Source organism: Saimiri boliviensis, chromosome 16 (assembly GCF_048565385.1).
Source record: "Saimiri boliviensis isolate mSaiBol1 chromosome 16, mSaiBol1.pri, whole genome shotgun sequence".
NCBI lineage: Eukaryota > Metazoa > Chordata > Mammalia > Primates > Cebidae > Saimiri > Saimiri boliviensis.
Window position 1 is genome coordinate 79,308,069 of NC_133464.1, and position 15,853 is coordinate 79,323,921.

Genomic DNA, 15,853 nt, shown 5'->3' on the forward strand with positions numbered 1-15,853 from the left:
AATTTTAAATTTTTTGTAGAGTTAAGGTCTTGCCATGTGGCCCAAGCTGGTTGTGAATGAGCTCATGCAGTCTTTTTTTTTTTTTTTTTTGAGACAGATTCACTCTTGTCCCCCAGGCTGGAATTCAATGGCACAATCTCAGCTCACTGCAACCTCCACCATCCAGGTTCAAGCGATTCTCCTGCCTCAGCCTCCTGGGTAGCTGGGATTACAAGCGCCTGCCACCACACCCAGCTAATTTTTGTATTTTTAGTAGAGATGGTGTTTCACCATGTTGGCCAGGCTGGTCTCGATCTCCTGACCTCAGGTGACCCACCCACCTTGGCCTCCCAAAGTGCTAGGATTACAGGCGTGAACCACTGTGCAGAGCTTAAGTGGTCTTTAGTGATGCTTTGTACAGTGAAAGGTGTTCTCCGCCTGTGCTCCCTGTGGGTAAATATGCCTTCCGCAATGCAGAACGACTCTGGAAAGATCGTATGACTGTATGTGTTTTTTTAATGATTAAAATAAAATAGAATTTTTAAAGAGAATTTTGAGAAGTATTATGATAGTGAATAATAAAGTTACTGCTATTAATATTTTGATATACTTTTTATCTGGTGTTTAAAGAATACATATGTATTTAGTTTATCCAAAAATATATATACTTTTGTAGTATTTTTCTGTAAACCTATCATGAACATTTCTTCATTGTCCATACATAGTCTAGAAAGACGTTTTTAATGGCTACATTATTTAGTCATATTTTATTACAAGTTATTCATAATTTTTCCTACTCTTGGACAAGACGGGCTTTTCCCATTATTTTCTGCTTCCCTTAATGACATCATGTTTACATCCAGAATAATTTTAAATTGTATTCAATGTTTGTGAGCAGGTGACTCATGATTTTCCCAGTCATGCTATTCCCTATTTGTCAGTCTTCTATACATTGTATGTGAATTGAATTTTTATGAATTAAGGTTTTCCCTTTGATATATACTAAACTTCTTAAGATCTCTCCTCCTATCTGCTCCCTGCCCCTCATGCCCGAATTGGCAGTGGCTTCTGATGACAAGAGAAAGACTGATCTACCTTTGTGCCAGGCTCAGTTCACCCAGGAACTTCATGGGTCCATGTTAGGTCAGTTATGACCTAGGCACTGACCACTGTTACTTTCCTTTTCTGTTGGGAGTCTCTTTGCCTGTTAAGGGACCTCCATTGTTCCTTCTCATGACCATGTTCAGTTCTGTCACTTTCATACCTCTTTTTTTTATAACGCCATGCCTACCTCCTTTGGTCTCCATCCTTCGTGTCTGCCAGTCCCATCTGATCTGACTTGTTTTTTAAAATTTAAGTTCTTGCACCTGCGCCTCCTAACATCTGCGGGGAAGTGGATCCTGCTTTGAGGTCACTTCCTTCAGCACAGGTTTTGCCCTTGTCATTGAGACTCCACGTCCTCTCCCACCCTGGCCAGCATCCCCTTCCCCCATCTGTGGCTGCAGCTCACTCAGCTGTGCGAGCCCTGCCCCCTCTGTGCACACTCAATCTAGAGCACTCTGGGACTGCTGGGCAGCTGCCCACATGCCAGCCGTGAGGTTGGCCAGCTGCTCTTGTTCGGGAAAACGGAAAAGATGCCATTGGACTATGTCCATCCATCTGTGGTATCCTGTAATAGTGCTACTGCCCTAGCAAAGGCAGATATTCCTTAGCCTGGTACAAATGTAGACCACAGTCTTTTTCCTGCGAGGGTGAGAAGATTTTCCTCTGGATGGCTCCCGCCAGGTGCCTGGTGAAAGGGGTCAACTTGGGCCCAGGCCATTCTCAAGGCCACTGAAAGGGCAAGCTAAATGCGTTGTCTTCTTACCAAGATGAAGATTTTCTTGAAAGAAGGGCATTTCTTTCAAGAAGGACATGAGACATTTATGTTCTCCAGATTATCAGCACTGGACTTCTCAGGAGCAGTTGGATGCATTTTTGTTCCAGTGTCTTCCAAAGGAATTGAGTTTTCCCTCTTGCTTTTGACTCCTGTCCCTCAAGGAAGCCATTAAGCTGGAATGTATCAGTAGTGGAATGATCCATTAAATTCAAGGGTGAAAACATCACAACATTCAACCCCGCTCACTTATATCAGAAATCTTTAAAATAGAGCATAAGAGAGTCTTTATCTCAAATTCTGACCCAATGGGTCATTTTACTCCTGGTGTTACATAGTGGTTACTAGAATAGAATGCAGATTTAGAATTCTTGTGGGAAACTTGCTTTTCTAAATGTTCTTTGCTAATAAATGACAGGGAGTAAGATAGATCCAAGACTCTTGGGGTTGCAAAATTTCTATCACACCCTCAAAGGAAGCATTGACTGTTGTATAAATTCCTCCCCACCTAATTTCCAGATAATGCTCTCAAAGTATTCTGGCAACTTTCTGTGTAAACCCCAACAACAGGAAGTCTCTACCAACCAGACTGCTTGCGGGGGTTGGAATGGTTAGACTCATTTTGTGCAGAGTAGCTTCGTGCAGCCTCACTGTTGGTTGAACAACCAGCTTTGGAGTCCTGGTCTGAATGTAAGCGCGGGTATAATGTGTAGAAAATGCTGACAGATAAAACCACCTGGAGCACAGACTTTTGCTTTACTTCCAAGGGGACAGGATAGTTCTTAAAATAAACCCAGGACATAGTAATGTCTCATTTTCTCCTACCCTGGGAAGTAGAAATGAATACCTAACCCGAGACATTTATGTTCTCCAGATTATCAGCGCTGGGCTTCTCAGCAGCAGTTGGCTGCATTTTTGTTCCAGCGTCTTCCAAAGGAATTGAATTTTCCCTCTCCCTAGATAGCAAGCAATACTTAAGAAGTAACCAAGGTAAAAAGTAATCTCCTGTAGGGGTCCAGCTGTGTCCACTCCACCCCACTGAGACATAAGCACTTCCCTCCAGCACCTCCCTGGGCTTGGTGCGGGGGGAAACAGGCCAAGAAGAAAGCAGGCCACTGCGTACCTATTCAGGGGAAATGAGCTGCACCTCTGCACAGTCGTCTCACCAGAAAACCCCTCTTCACATTATATTGGAAAACTGTTATCTGTATTTAAGCTTACAATAATTTGATAACCTGCCCCTTCATTTTGAAGGGGGTGCAGAGGTCCCCCCAGTATAAGTTGCTTGGTTGTTTGAGTGGGTTTTCACCTGGCAGCAGTTATCTGTGCCAGTGGTGACACAGGTGCAGGTGTGCACTTGGGCTTTGCATCTGTGCACGTCCACGGGTGTCATTTGTCCTCTTAGGCAATCGGCAGGCTCACATTCACCTTCTGTTCCACAGAGGCCCAAAACTATGCTACCGGAGTTCGTCTGGGCTCTGGTGTGCTCCTTGCCAAGAATCCGGGTGGCTCCTCTTGCGGCTTTGGTTCTGCCTAGGACAACAGCACATTTTTGAGAAAGGAGTGCAAACCAGGAAACAGCCCTCCTGGAGAGCCCAGGACAGAAAAAGGCAGGGCGACCCGTCTCACCTTCTGGGCGTTTAGGTTATGTCACCCTGTGAAGCCTAGGAAAGAAAATACTGTGGAGTAGCATTGTCTTTGCCTTGCACTTGGCTTTTAGTGCTTTGAGGGAATCTGCTTGTTGCTGAGCAGAAACATCTGGGAGAGGATGGGGGCAGGCAGGCGCGGTCTGTGTATCCCCCAGCCACATTTCCCAGTCAGATCCCAAACAGTGCAAGTCATAAGGAGCTTTCACACCCTGTTTCTCTGCAAGCCTCCGTCTACTTAAAATACCTCCCCTCCCTGCCAAAAGGGATATTGAAAAGTGACTTTGCAGCAATTTTTGCACATCTTCCCGCACAGGCTTTTCAGCCTAGGGCTATCTTGAAATGTTGCATTTTCCCTTTCAACTTAACTATCCAAGCAATAGTCAACTAAATGTTTTGTTGTGATTTACAATTTGACTTGAATAAATTTGATTAATACCCCAAAATGAAGAAAAGAAAAAGGTATTTCCAGGAGAAATCACCCCCTGAGAAGACTGGAGAGTGTTGGAGACTTCTGTAGACGTTGGGGTCCCAGCAGCGCCAGGTCCTTGGTTCCTTCCTGCTCCCCAGTGCCACTTGGAGGCTCTCTCTTAACTGCCCAGGAAGCCCCAGGGATCCCTGCCTTGCTGAGATACCTCACAACTGTCCTGGGACAAGAGCTTGCAGAAGCAGTCCCGTGCATTGCTGAAAACAACCTGGGAAGCCATCCGTCTCTCTGCTTGCTTTTCTCTTGTCAGCCCCAGAGGCCCTTTCCTGCTCTTCTCCAACTCTGGGATCTGAGGTTCCTGCTCCACCACTGTTCCACAAGCAGCGCTCCCTCATTTCCTCCCTGTTGCCCCACCTGCTCCACCATGATATCATTTCCTTCCTACCTGTGATGCCACCGGAACCCCAGAGGAGGACTGCGCCCGCAGAGCCCATGACCCTATTTTTGACGCTTGGCTCTCTGAGTTGTTTTCCTCATCTGTGTAACAAAGAGATAGGATCAGATGATTTTTATTCCCCGTTCTAGCTCACAATTTGGAGTCTTGAGATTATTCTCTTCCCTTGGCCCGTCAGATAAAATAGAGAGCAGGCACTACCCCCAGTTGCTGCATGACCTGGAGCTGCTCAGTGATGTGGCTGTTCCCAGGGGCCCTGAGCTGCAGCCTGGGGAGGCCCTGCTGCACTGCACCCGCCCAGCAGCTGAGGGTGCAAAGGCGTGGGCAGGCAGGGAAGCATTCAGGTGGCTAGACTCGGATTTTTTTAGACTAGCCATCTCAAGTGACTTAATTGCAGCTAAGTTAGGTCAACAAATACCAATGGATGATCAACATGAATAAATGGTGACTTTCTGTGTGTACCTTAGTAGCCAAAAGTCACGACGATAGCTTGTCTGTGCACATGCTGCTGTTTTTAGATTTTTAAAATAAGCTCTGTTTTAGGATAGTGTTAGATTTACAGAAGAATTGTGAAGAGTACAGAGCTTGCATGCGCCCCTCACCGTTTCCCGTTAGTAATGTGTGTCTAACTCTGGTGGGTACACTGGTTATAATCAGTGTTGATGTGCTATTACTAACTGTCATCCATATTTGATTCAGGACCCCGCATTGTATTTACTCCTCACATCTCCATAGCTCCTCTAGGATCTGACATTTCTCAGACTTTCCTAGTTTTTAAGGACCGTGACAGAACCAGTCAGGTATTTTGTAGAATGGGATGTGCCTGATGATTTTCCCATGGTTAGCCTGCGGCCATGCGTTTTGGGTGAAAGACCATGGAGGTGAAGTGCCCGTCACATCACACGCCCACATGTCTGTCACTGCTGTTGGCCTCAGTCACCTGCCGCAGGCGTTGGCTCTTGAGTTTCCCCACTGAAGAGTTTATATATCCTCCCACCCTCACCCTTCCATCCTGGACTCTGTGGAAGGAAGTCTCTTCCCTTCAGGTGTGGGGAGCAGCTGCTGGTCTGAGGGTGGCTGCTGGTGTGTCCTTGCCGAGGGCTCACCTGTTGCGTCTGGCCGGGCAAGGTAGGCCTGTAGGTGGGAGGAAAGCAATCTCGGAGCCATCCCACAAGGCATAAGGTGTCGTGGACACTCACGGGGCATGCTCCATGTGACGGTGGGATGAATGAATACGTGTCCTCTTGTGATAAGTGCTCAGGAGCATATCAGACATGCGTATCTATCATGTACCATAGAACGCGTTGGGCTGACATTCTAGCCCAGAGGAAAGTGCTTCCTGGAGGAGTAACAGTTAGGAAAAGCCCTCACTTGTAATAACTCAATAGTTTTCTGCTTAGACCTATCTCTTTGTTACCTTAAAAGCGGAGGCAACATGCTCCTTACCCTCAGGGGATCCTAGAAAAATCTACCAAAAAGAAACAAGAAAAACATTGTTATTGCTATTCAGGGCCTGTGAGTTTTAATAATTTAATAATGAAATTAAGGTGTGGTTTGATTTGCCTTCTATTACAGCGTACTTGAAATAACACCTTGTTTTTCCTGGTGTATCGCCTGATGACTGAGTGTAGGAACAATGTCATTAATGCGTGTTTCCGCTACACATCATTTTCACCCATGGAAGAGTCTCCATTAAGAGGAGCTGAAATAAATGCGGAAGCTCAGAGACCGCAAAGTGAAGTCAGCTGCATCTACTGGCCTGCTGAGATAATTCTGTATTTGCCGGTGAGACTGGAAAAGTCTGCCTGCTTCTGACAATCGATGGTGGGATTCTGCGAATGAAATCATTTTAGCAGGAAATGATTACGAAGGACCTGATCACTGTGTGTGCTTCAATAATGTGATACGATGAGAGTAATGGGTGAAATGAGGAGCAGTCAGGAAACGTCTTTGTTCTTTTTCAACAGATCTGAACAGCAACATGGGGTGCAAAGTCCTGCTCAACATTGGCCAGCAGATGCTGCGGCGGAAGGTGGTGGACTGTAGCCGGGAGGAGACACGGCTCTCTCGCTGCTTGAACACTTTTGACCTGGTGGCCCTTGGGGTGGGCAGCACGCTGGGTGCCGGCGTCTACGTCCTGGCTGGAGCGGTGGCCCGTGAGAATGCGGGCCCTGCCATTGTCATCTCCTTCCTGATCGCTGCACTGGCCTCGGTGCTGGCCGGCCTGTGCTACGGGGAGTTTGGTGCTCGGGTCCCCAAGACAGGCTCAGCTTACCTCTACAGCTACGTCACCGTTGGGGAGCTCTGGGCCTTTATCACTGGCTGGAACTTAATCCTCTCCTACATCATCGGTAGGTCCCAGGGAGCCTGGAGCTTGAGCTCTCTGCCACTTTTCTGTTGGTTCCCAGCTCCAGAGTGTGGGCGGATGCCCCATGGGGAAGTCATTCTTGTTAACATGAGAGTCACAGAATTAATGGGATGTTTCTGAATCATTTAAAAGTATTTAGTTTCTTTTAGTATGTTTTTTGATTACTAGAGTAAATGCATCACTGATAGAGAAAAATTGGGGAAATAAAAGCACAAAGAAGAAAGTAGAAATACCCTGCCTGACAGCTTAGAGAAACTAATTCTCTTATTCCTTCCTTCATTCATTCTTTCTTTTAATAAATGTTTATTGAGTAGCAGCTGTGTGCTGGGCATTATGCTAGATACTAGGGAATCCCATGAAGGCATAAGACACTCTCTTATGTTTCCATGAAGGCATAAGACAGTCTCTGTTCAGAAGTTTACCGTCTACCGATATAACTATTATTAACATTTTTTGTGAATTTAAATGTGTATTTTTGTACAGTCTATCTCTTTATAAAACAATGTATAGGAAACATTTCTCATATCTTAGCTGTTTTTCCATAGTAATACTTGTAATGCTTGCCTACCATCATGTAGATTTATACACACAGCGTAATGTATAGGCTGTCTTTATGGGACGTTCAGATTGTTTCCATGACATTGTTGCTGTTGTTATACACAGTTAATTACTTTATGTCTTGGGGCTCAGCCGTGATTCTTTTCCTTAAAACTGTCTAAGGAGCAGAATGGCTCTCAGTGAGTCTGCATGTTTTTAAGGCCTTTGTTGACTGTGATCCTCACGTAGCCAGGGGCCCCTTTCCCTGCAGTGTGGGCATGGGGCTTCGGCCTATAACACAACCACCCAGCAAATAAAGCAGCAGACACAGAAAATCTTTCCAGTTTGCCAGGTAAACATGCTTTGCTTCTCTTTATGCCTTTGTGTGTGTGTGTGTGTGTGTGTATGTGTATGTGTGTATTTTGATTACAACTGAAATTGAACACATCCACTTAAACACACACCTAAGTCTCAGAAGCAGCAAAGGGTACAACGGCCGCTCGACATGCCGTTTATTTTTCTCCTCAAACTTTTTGGTAACAGCAAAGTATAGTAAGACTTGGTAAGCTGAGCCATGTCGGTCCCGCCTTGCTTCTGTATCAGCTCCCTCTGGGCGCTACCCCACCCTCCCTACCACGCATGCTGCCTGCCGGGACCCTCACTGCCCTGGGCTCCCTACAGCCCTATCTCTGCATGGTGGGGGGCACCACTGCCCCTTCATCAGGACAGCTGGCGGAGGGCACATACTCACGCTCTCTGAGCAGCACCTTCTCTTTCTTTCCAGCAGCTGCAGTATCTGCTGAGAGCCAACATAGCTTAGTCTTCTGAATTCTAAAATAAAATTCATAAATGTTTTCTTTCAGTGCCACATCAAAACTTACAACCACACATGGTTCTCACAAGCTGAAGTCTCTCAGTGGGAATGTAGCTATTGCAAATGGACCGTCATGTTTCCAGAGGATTTACCTGAGCATAAAATACACATTGAGCACGAAGTGCTTGCAGCATCTAGACCAGCAAATGAGAGGCTTGTGTGAGGCCATTTGCATGCATTCTGAAAACTTCTTTGCAGCCTTAGCTGCTGGGAAGGGCAGTTTTTCCAGCAAACATTTTTTTGTTAAAGGCGTAATTTAGAAATTGGAAGGAGTTAGGCTGGGAAGAAAGGCTGGGTAGCCCCTCTCATCCAGCAGGACAGGGTTCGGGTGCCACATATGCCGTGAGCCAGCTGCTTTAGGGGTGACAGGGAGATGGTGAGACCATTTTTATAGAATTCATATTAGACTGGCTGCTCAGGAGAAAGAAATGTGGTTAAACTTCTGATTGTTGGAAAGATACTTATCATAAGACCAAATAGTGAAATTGAATCTCTGCAGATCACTCTGGCAAAATGCTGTGGCTAATCAGGACCATGGTCACCAGCAGGGCCCCCTTTGAAAATAAAGGAAAGTGCTCTATGCATATACTGGAATTTTACTGCCATTTCCTGAGAAACACCACTGGAAGCACACTCTGACCATCTTCAGAATTAAAGAGAGTGAAAGAGACCAGCCAACTCTTCTTGGTGTTTTGGGTGCTGCCCTGTTGGTGTTCTTCAGCGCTGGAGGGTATAGGCTGAGGGGAGAATGAGGAGGGCTGGGCTCTGTCTGTGGTCCTGCACTCTGGGGACGCTGTGGCCTCCAAGTCAGGTTCATGCCCAAAGTGGCAGAGGTGGCTGATGCCTGCTCTGAGGTGAGCAAGTGGCTTTGTCCCTGAAATGGGGTTCAGCCCCTTCAAGGACCTCCTAGGACTGTTCTTCTTGCTGGGAGAACAATGTTTTGGGGCTGCAGGTACCATCACCTCTGCTACCAAGGGGTTCTTAGAAAGCAGGCTTCCTAAGCAGTGTTTGCCCAGACTGCCAGTTGTACCCCAGGAGTGCATTATGAAATCAATTTTTCATGTGTTGTCATCAGTATGTACTTTTTCAGATGAAAATAGGTAACATGAAATACTATCAGAGTGCCTCTCAGATGGTAAGGGCAACACTTGTTTTGCAAACTTTTTATTCAGATATATATATATTTGATAGACACCTGTGCATACTGGGTAGGATGTGAAATGCATTCCTCTGTAGGCCCTAGAAGCCTTCTCGCACTTAGCACTAGTTACCCATCCCTTCCGGCTCAGCATGCACCGTGGTCTGGCCGCTGCCGCCAGGTTCCAGTGCGCCGCCTGTGACTCCTGCAAGGATGCTGTCAACCTGGAGCTCCACTACAAATACCTTGCTAACCGTTGTCCTCCCATCCCCTCTGTTGTGCGTGCTTTGTGGCAGGTACTTCAAGTGTAGCGAGGGCCTGGAGCGCCACCTTCGACGAGCTGATCGGCAGACCTATCGGGAAGTTCTCGCGGACACACATGGCTCTGAATGCCCCCGGCGTGCTGGCCGAAAACCCCGACATATTTGCCGTGATCATAATTCTCATCTTGACAGGTAAAGCCCATACTGAAAAAGAAATGAGGTCAGAGTGTTGGGCAAAGGTTTGGTGAGAGGCTCCCGTTAAGCTCCTTTCTTTTCTTGTCTCTTTAACCATAATCCCCATCTCTTTTTGTTTTGTTTTTCTGCTTCATGCAGGCATCTTTATGTGTCCCTGTCTTCATGGCTTCTTATAGATTAATACAGGGCTGGCTTGTTTCATAGCTGCTGAGTTGTGTGCTGTCTCATTAAAAGAGAATCTTAGGTGTTTAGCATAGCCGTTTGTGGAATAAGATTTTTGTCTGCACTGCAGGCTTTTTATGTGAGTATCCTGGGAATAAAAATTCTTTTGACTCAGTGGATGACCATTTGGAAAGCAAAGCTGTCATTCATCCGCCAGGAAAATGTGGAGGAATGAGCCCCGTCTGGAACACGAATGTGTACCTGGGGCGTCTGAAGACGACTTGGATGGTTTTACACCTAACAACCATCAAAACACCCTTTCAATACATAAGTTTCATGACAGAGTTGTGGTTACAGAATTTGAAAAATCCCAGAGACTGCCCGCACACAGCGGATGGCAACTTCTTACTAGTGACATTTGTGCGTGTCTTGGCCAGTGGAATGCGAGTTTTGCTCTGTGGGACTCCATAAACATGAAGCTGAAATGCAGATAAATTCTCATTTGGGGTTAGAAAATCTTGGATGAGTTTTAAAAACGACATGCCGTATTTTACACACCACATAACTGAAATAACTTCACTCAGGCTGGTCTCAGCAGTATTTCGAGTCCAGCTGGCAGAATCATGCATCAGAAAGTAAGTCTGCACTAGTGAGATTTCATTTTAATAAACCTGAGAGGGAGGGACACTAAAGAAAAAAATATATTGGTGTGTGTCGAGGTGTTCTCCCTGTGATTAATTACACAATTCTCTTCTACATCTCTACTTTAGAATTCAATCTCATAAGTACAGCAGTTTTTATTTTATTTTATTATATATTTTATTTTATTTTGAGACAGAGTCTTGTTCTGTCACCCAGGCTGGAGCGCAGTGGCATGATCTCAGCTCATTGCAACCTCTGCCTCCTGGGTTCAAGCAATTTTCATGCCTCAGCCTCCCAAGTAGCTGGGATTACAGGCACATACCACCACACCCAGTTAATTTTTTATATTTTTAGTAGAGATAAGATTTCACCATGTAGACCAGGCTAGTCTTGAACTTTGACCTCAAATGATCTGCCTGCCTCAGCCCCCCAAAGTGTTGGGATTAGAGGTATGAGCCACCGTACCCAGCCAGTTTTTATTTTAAAACTATGAGAGGCGTCCATAGTAGAGCAGTGGTCTCAAATTCTGGCTGTGTTCGAGTGGTACCAACCCCTTCTGTGCCACTTTTCTTGCCCAGTAGAGTTCAGCTATGGAAGTACCTCTTTCAGCTATGAATGACCTCTTGACCCTAAGGTGGTGCTGGGGCATACACCTCAAAGGCAGCGCCGCCCGAAGTTTCTGGGCATCTTACTTAGTTTTCTTTTAAAAAAAAAAATGTGAATTTACAAGCTAGAGCTAGTCTAGCTCAGATGTTATTTTATATGCACTAAGTCCAATGAAGAACCATGTATGCTAGTGGTTCCAGAACCTCAGCTAGCTGTTATTGTCGATATCACTAACATCCCAAAGTCAACCAGAACAATCTCCTCATCTGTAAAATGCCCATTCTCCCAGGAAACTGAGCAAAGTGTTTCCTCCTGGATTTGTTCCTGGAGATTGCTTTCCAGCAACACATCGTTTTAGTGAGAGGGAGCAGCTTGGTGTGTGGGTCCAGGCCTTATTCTCCCTGTGAGAGGGGCTCATGCTCCAGATCTCTGCAGTCCTCTGGTGCCTCTTGGGTGGGCGTCTCAGTTCCCAAGGCCACCTAGGAAAGCCTGGGAAGCACCCCACAACCTCAGTGATTGAGACCCCTGCTCCTTGCCCCTAGAAAGATCATTAATCCACCCCATTCCCAGAAGCTCACAGAGGTCTGCAGAGGCTCAATGCACTTGGATTCTTTTTCAGTCACCTTCTCATCCCTATCCAGGAAGGACCTCCTAGTTCGTGGTTAACACTCAGACAAGGTTTTCTGTCTATCTGTTTTTTCAGGACTTTTAACTCTTGGTGTGAAGGAGTCAGCCATGGTCAACAAAATATTCACTTGTGTCAACGTCCTGGTCCTGGGCTTCATAATGGTGTCGGGATTTGTGAAAGGATCGGTTAAAAATTGGCAGCTCACGGAGGAGGATTTTGGGAACACGTCAGGCCGTCTCTGTTTGAACAAGTGAGTTGCTGCTTTTGACCATTTTTCTTATTTGATATTTAGTGACACAGACATGTATTGGGGGATGTAACTGGCCGTGCCTTTAAAAAACATTATTTGAGTATATTTTGTTAATTTTTTTTTCTTTTGCAGCAAAGTAGCTGAGTGTATTTTGTATGTTTCAAGTTTGTGTGAAGGTTTATTCCCCTGAAATGGAAAGACTGTTTTATGACAAGAAAGATGGAGGAAAATAAGATCATCACCCTAATTCCAAATTGTGTATATTTCAGGATTCTTGTCAGACCTCATTAAATGATCCCTCTTTCCCCAGATTCTGTTTGATGGCCAAGTTCTGAATGTCATATTCAGAAAGGATTTTTCTCTGCAGTGCCATGGTGACCTAACTTTACCTTTACATACCTTCCTATTATATTAATAACGTAGACGGAAGAGAAATATGTAGAACTTTTTTTGAAGGTTTTCAGAATGACCGAAGTGTCAGAATGTGAGCACAGCCGTCTCCTTTCCGACGTCTTACTGGTGCTGCTCCAGCCCTGACGACAGTGGCCCCTTCACCCTCATGCCTCTGATGTGGACACCCGGGGCTGGAGGTGACAGCTCCCCCCTGTGCCATCTCAGACCTCTCACCCAGCCCTCACCGACAAGCTCAGATTACCTAGGAAACAAAGCCAAACAGTCATAATGTATCTTTTTAAACCTTTGGTCAGATCTTCAGGTAATACTTTAGGTCCCAGGATGGAGAATGGGGAGTTGAATTTTGTGTGAGATTCTTCAATAAGACTGAAGGTTGAAACTGCTATGATAAAGAGACCCTCCCCATGGCGCTCACCCACCCCCACACCGGCAGAATGGAGTGGCTTTATTTTATTTTATTTTATTTTTTTGAGATGGAGTTTTGCTCTTGTTGCCCAGGCTGGAGTGCCATGACGTAATCTCAGCTCACTGCAATCTCCGCCTCCTGGCCTCCAGCAATTCTCCTGCCTCAGCCTCCTGAGTAGCTGAAATTATAAGCATGCACCACCGCTGCTGGCTAATTTTGTATTTTTAGTAGAGACAGAGTTTCTCTATATTGGTGATGCTGGTCTCAAACTCCCAAACTCAGGTGATCCACCGGCCTTAGCCTCCCAAAGTGCTGGGATTACAGGTGTGAGCCACCATGCCCGGCCAATAGAGTGGCTTTAAAGAGATGTTTCCAGTCCTGAAATGAGCAGTCCAAGTTAGCTGGCCAGCTCTGCCACAGGCCTCTGGGGACCCAGACAGCTTCCGTCTTGCCCCATCTTCCCCCAGGACGGTGTCCTCGTCTGCCTGATCAGAGCCGGCTGTAAGCACATGCATGGCCCAGCTCTCCCAGGAGGGAAGGGAGAGCGTGGAGGAGTGCTCAGGACTGTTCAGGGCAGACCCTGATGGCACACAGACGTTCCATTGGCAAGAGTCCACTGGAGGCCACACTGAGCTGCAAGGGAGGCTGAGCAGCGCTGTCTATCATTGGGAATTGTAGCAGTCACATATGCCCAGTTGGTCCCTGGTTCAGGGCCAGGTGCCCAGCCATGCCCTCCAGTGTTGTTAACCAGCATGCAGCCATTGATGTGTGACTAGTTTACTGCTTGAATGAAGACAGGAAACTATGGCGTTCGGTGCACAAAACTTCACTAACACCAATATTATGTGGTTAGCAGTTCTAATAAAAATACCCTTGCTGTCCTAAACTCCAAAACAGAGAAAGGAGGACTTTTAATATGTCATCCCAAGCTTTCCAGAGTCATATTTATGCCAAATTTGTGGGTGCCCATTAATTCAGGGTGCAGTAAAGCCAATTCCAGCTGTGCTTTGAGGTAACATAGTAGCCTTTGAAAACTCTGAGAGCATATTTGACCAGTTGCTATTTTCAGGTCAGGAATGAACTATAAAGGGCACCTCTTATTAACTGGTTGCCAATCGAGATTTAATTTTGTTATTTTTATGAAGAGATTGTGCCAGCCCATGGTATTTACTTTTCACGGGTTATCCTCACGCTGATGCCCTGGTAATGGTGAGCCATACTGGCCCCCAGACAAAGCAGCATTTGTTGTCCCAGCCCCTGGTCACAGTTGGGGCCCCCTCAGCTATATCTGGAGGCCTCACTGCCAGGACCCAGCGCCCCCTGCCCGCAGGGACGACAGGGGATGGGCCGTGTTAGGAGGTGGGGTTCTGCAGGACTGAAGCCTCGATGCCTGCTCTATTGTTTTGTTAAAATCTCTTAAGCATCTTTCTTTTTTTCCCCAGCCATAGCTTTGTGTTTCTGACAACACAGCCATGTAGTCTTGCATGAAATTGCTTGTTCCTCTGAAATAGTAGGGCACTGCCCAGCCAATCCGTATAACATGCAGGAGCTTCAGCGTGCATGGGAGGCCATGTGACCACGTGGGCTTGTGATTTCAGGATGCTCTTTCCTAGCTGTCTGGGAAGGCCCCTGGGAGCTGGCTCGGCCTGTCTGTTGGTCTGTGAAAGGAGTGTAACCTTGTGGTCTGGATGGCTTCTCATGCCTTTGACTCATGCTGCTGCTGGCATTCCCATCCAGTGTTCTGTGGACGTAGCAATAGTGAAACATCAACCCCCAATGGAAGCCTGTTCAGAAAGCTTTGTTGAACGGTGTCTGCCTGTTAGGATGGGAGCCCCAAAATAACATTGGCTTCAACGAGATAAGGGTTTGGTTTTCTCCGGTCAACCTCTGGGGGTGGTCAGTCCAGCATGTCACTTCACCCAGCCAGGAATCCAGGCCAAGGGCCCCAGGCTCCTCCCATGCAGCCAGCAGGATGGACAAGGGAACAGCAGGGGGCTGTTTCTCAGCAGATGTAGACGCCATGTCTGCCCAAACCTCCTCCATCAGAACTTAGCCAACTGGCTGCCCCTTGTAGCTAGTGACTCTGGGAAACATACAGTTCTAGGCTCATGATCCTTAAGGTTCATAGGTCCAGCTACAATACTTAAGGCTTCCATTACTGTGTAATGCTTCCATTACTGTGTAACAGGAGAGTGTGGCTTCTGAGGACAACCAGCAGTTGATGTCAGAGTGGCTGGTGTGAGTGCAGGCAGTGGAGCCCTGCTGCAGGATGTTCACTGCAGATGCAGTAGGAGACCCTCAGGCCTGGCCCCTTTCTATGCCGGGGTCTTCGCTGCTTCTGAGCGACCAGCTGAGCAGAACACAGAAGGGCTGGTCAAAGGCTGCAGGGCAGGGAGTGCTGAGTTGAGACCAAGACTCAGGCTACTTTGTCTTGGGGTGACATTTGCTGGGTGAGGGCTCTTGGTAACCCCTCTCCTTAACATGTGAGTTGCCAGATGATGAATGAACACAACCGCCACATGCATGTAACAGGTTAATTATTGATTATCTCTGAAGAGACCGCTATAAAATACTTCTATATGTTTTGGTTGCGCCTCTGTAGAATGGGTTCTGTGGTTATTTTGTGTTGATACTCTGCCACTGGCATCAGTAGCACCCAAACTTTTCTTAAAGGTTGAATTTGATGTTTTGAGTAAGTAAAATACTACATGGTTCATAGATCATAATGCTTTAAAAAAGATTTGCAGTGTGTTCCTTTCTTCTTCCACCTTATCTCCCACCCCACAGGTAAACTTTTTAAGATATGTGTGTGTGTATGTGTGTGTGTGTGTGTGTGTGTGTGTGTGTGTGTGTGTATAAGCTTCCAGTTTCTCTCTGTGTAAGTACAAGCAAATGCAACCATGTGTAGTCCTTTTCTGTTACACAAAACATGGCATTCCATATCCATTGTTTTGCACCTTACATTCTTGCTTACTAGAATACCCTGCA

The 15,853-nt window shown here is 46.4% G+C and overlaps 1 protein-coding gene across 3 annotated transcripts in view; it reads left to right on the forward strand.

The window, feature by feature from the left end:
• SLC7A1 (solute carrier family 7 member 1) overlaps positions 1 to 15,853 on the forward strand; it is an 85,310-nt gene that overhangs the window by 52,073 nt on the left and 17,384 nt on the right. For all 3 annotated transcript variants that reach the window (XM_039473212.2, XM_039473213.2, XM_039473211.2), the window contains exons 3-5: positions 6,350 to 6,733; positions 9,596 to 9,754; positions 11,871 to 12,045. In XM_039473212.2, coding sequence (XP_039329146.1) covers positions 6,364 to 6,733; positions 9,596 to 9,754; positions 11,871 to 12,045 — 704 coding nt within the window. In that variant the 5' untranslated portion in view covers positions 6,350 to 6,363. The remainder of the gene's footprint in view (positions 1 to 6,349; positions 6,734 to 9,595; positions 9,755 to 11,870; positions 12,046 to 15,853) is intronic.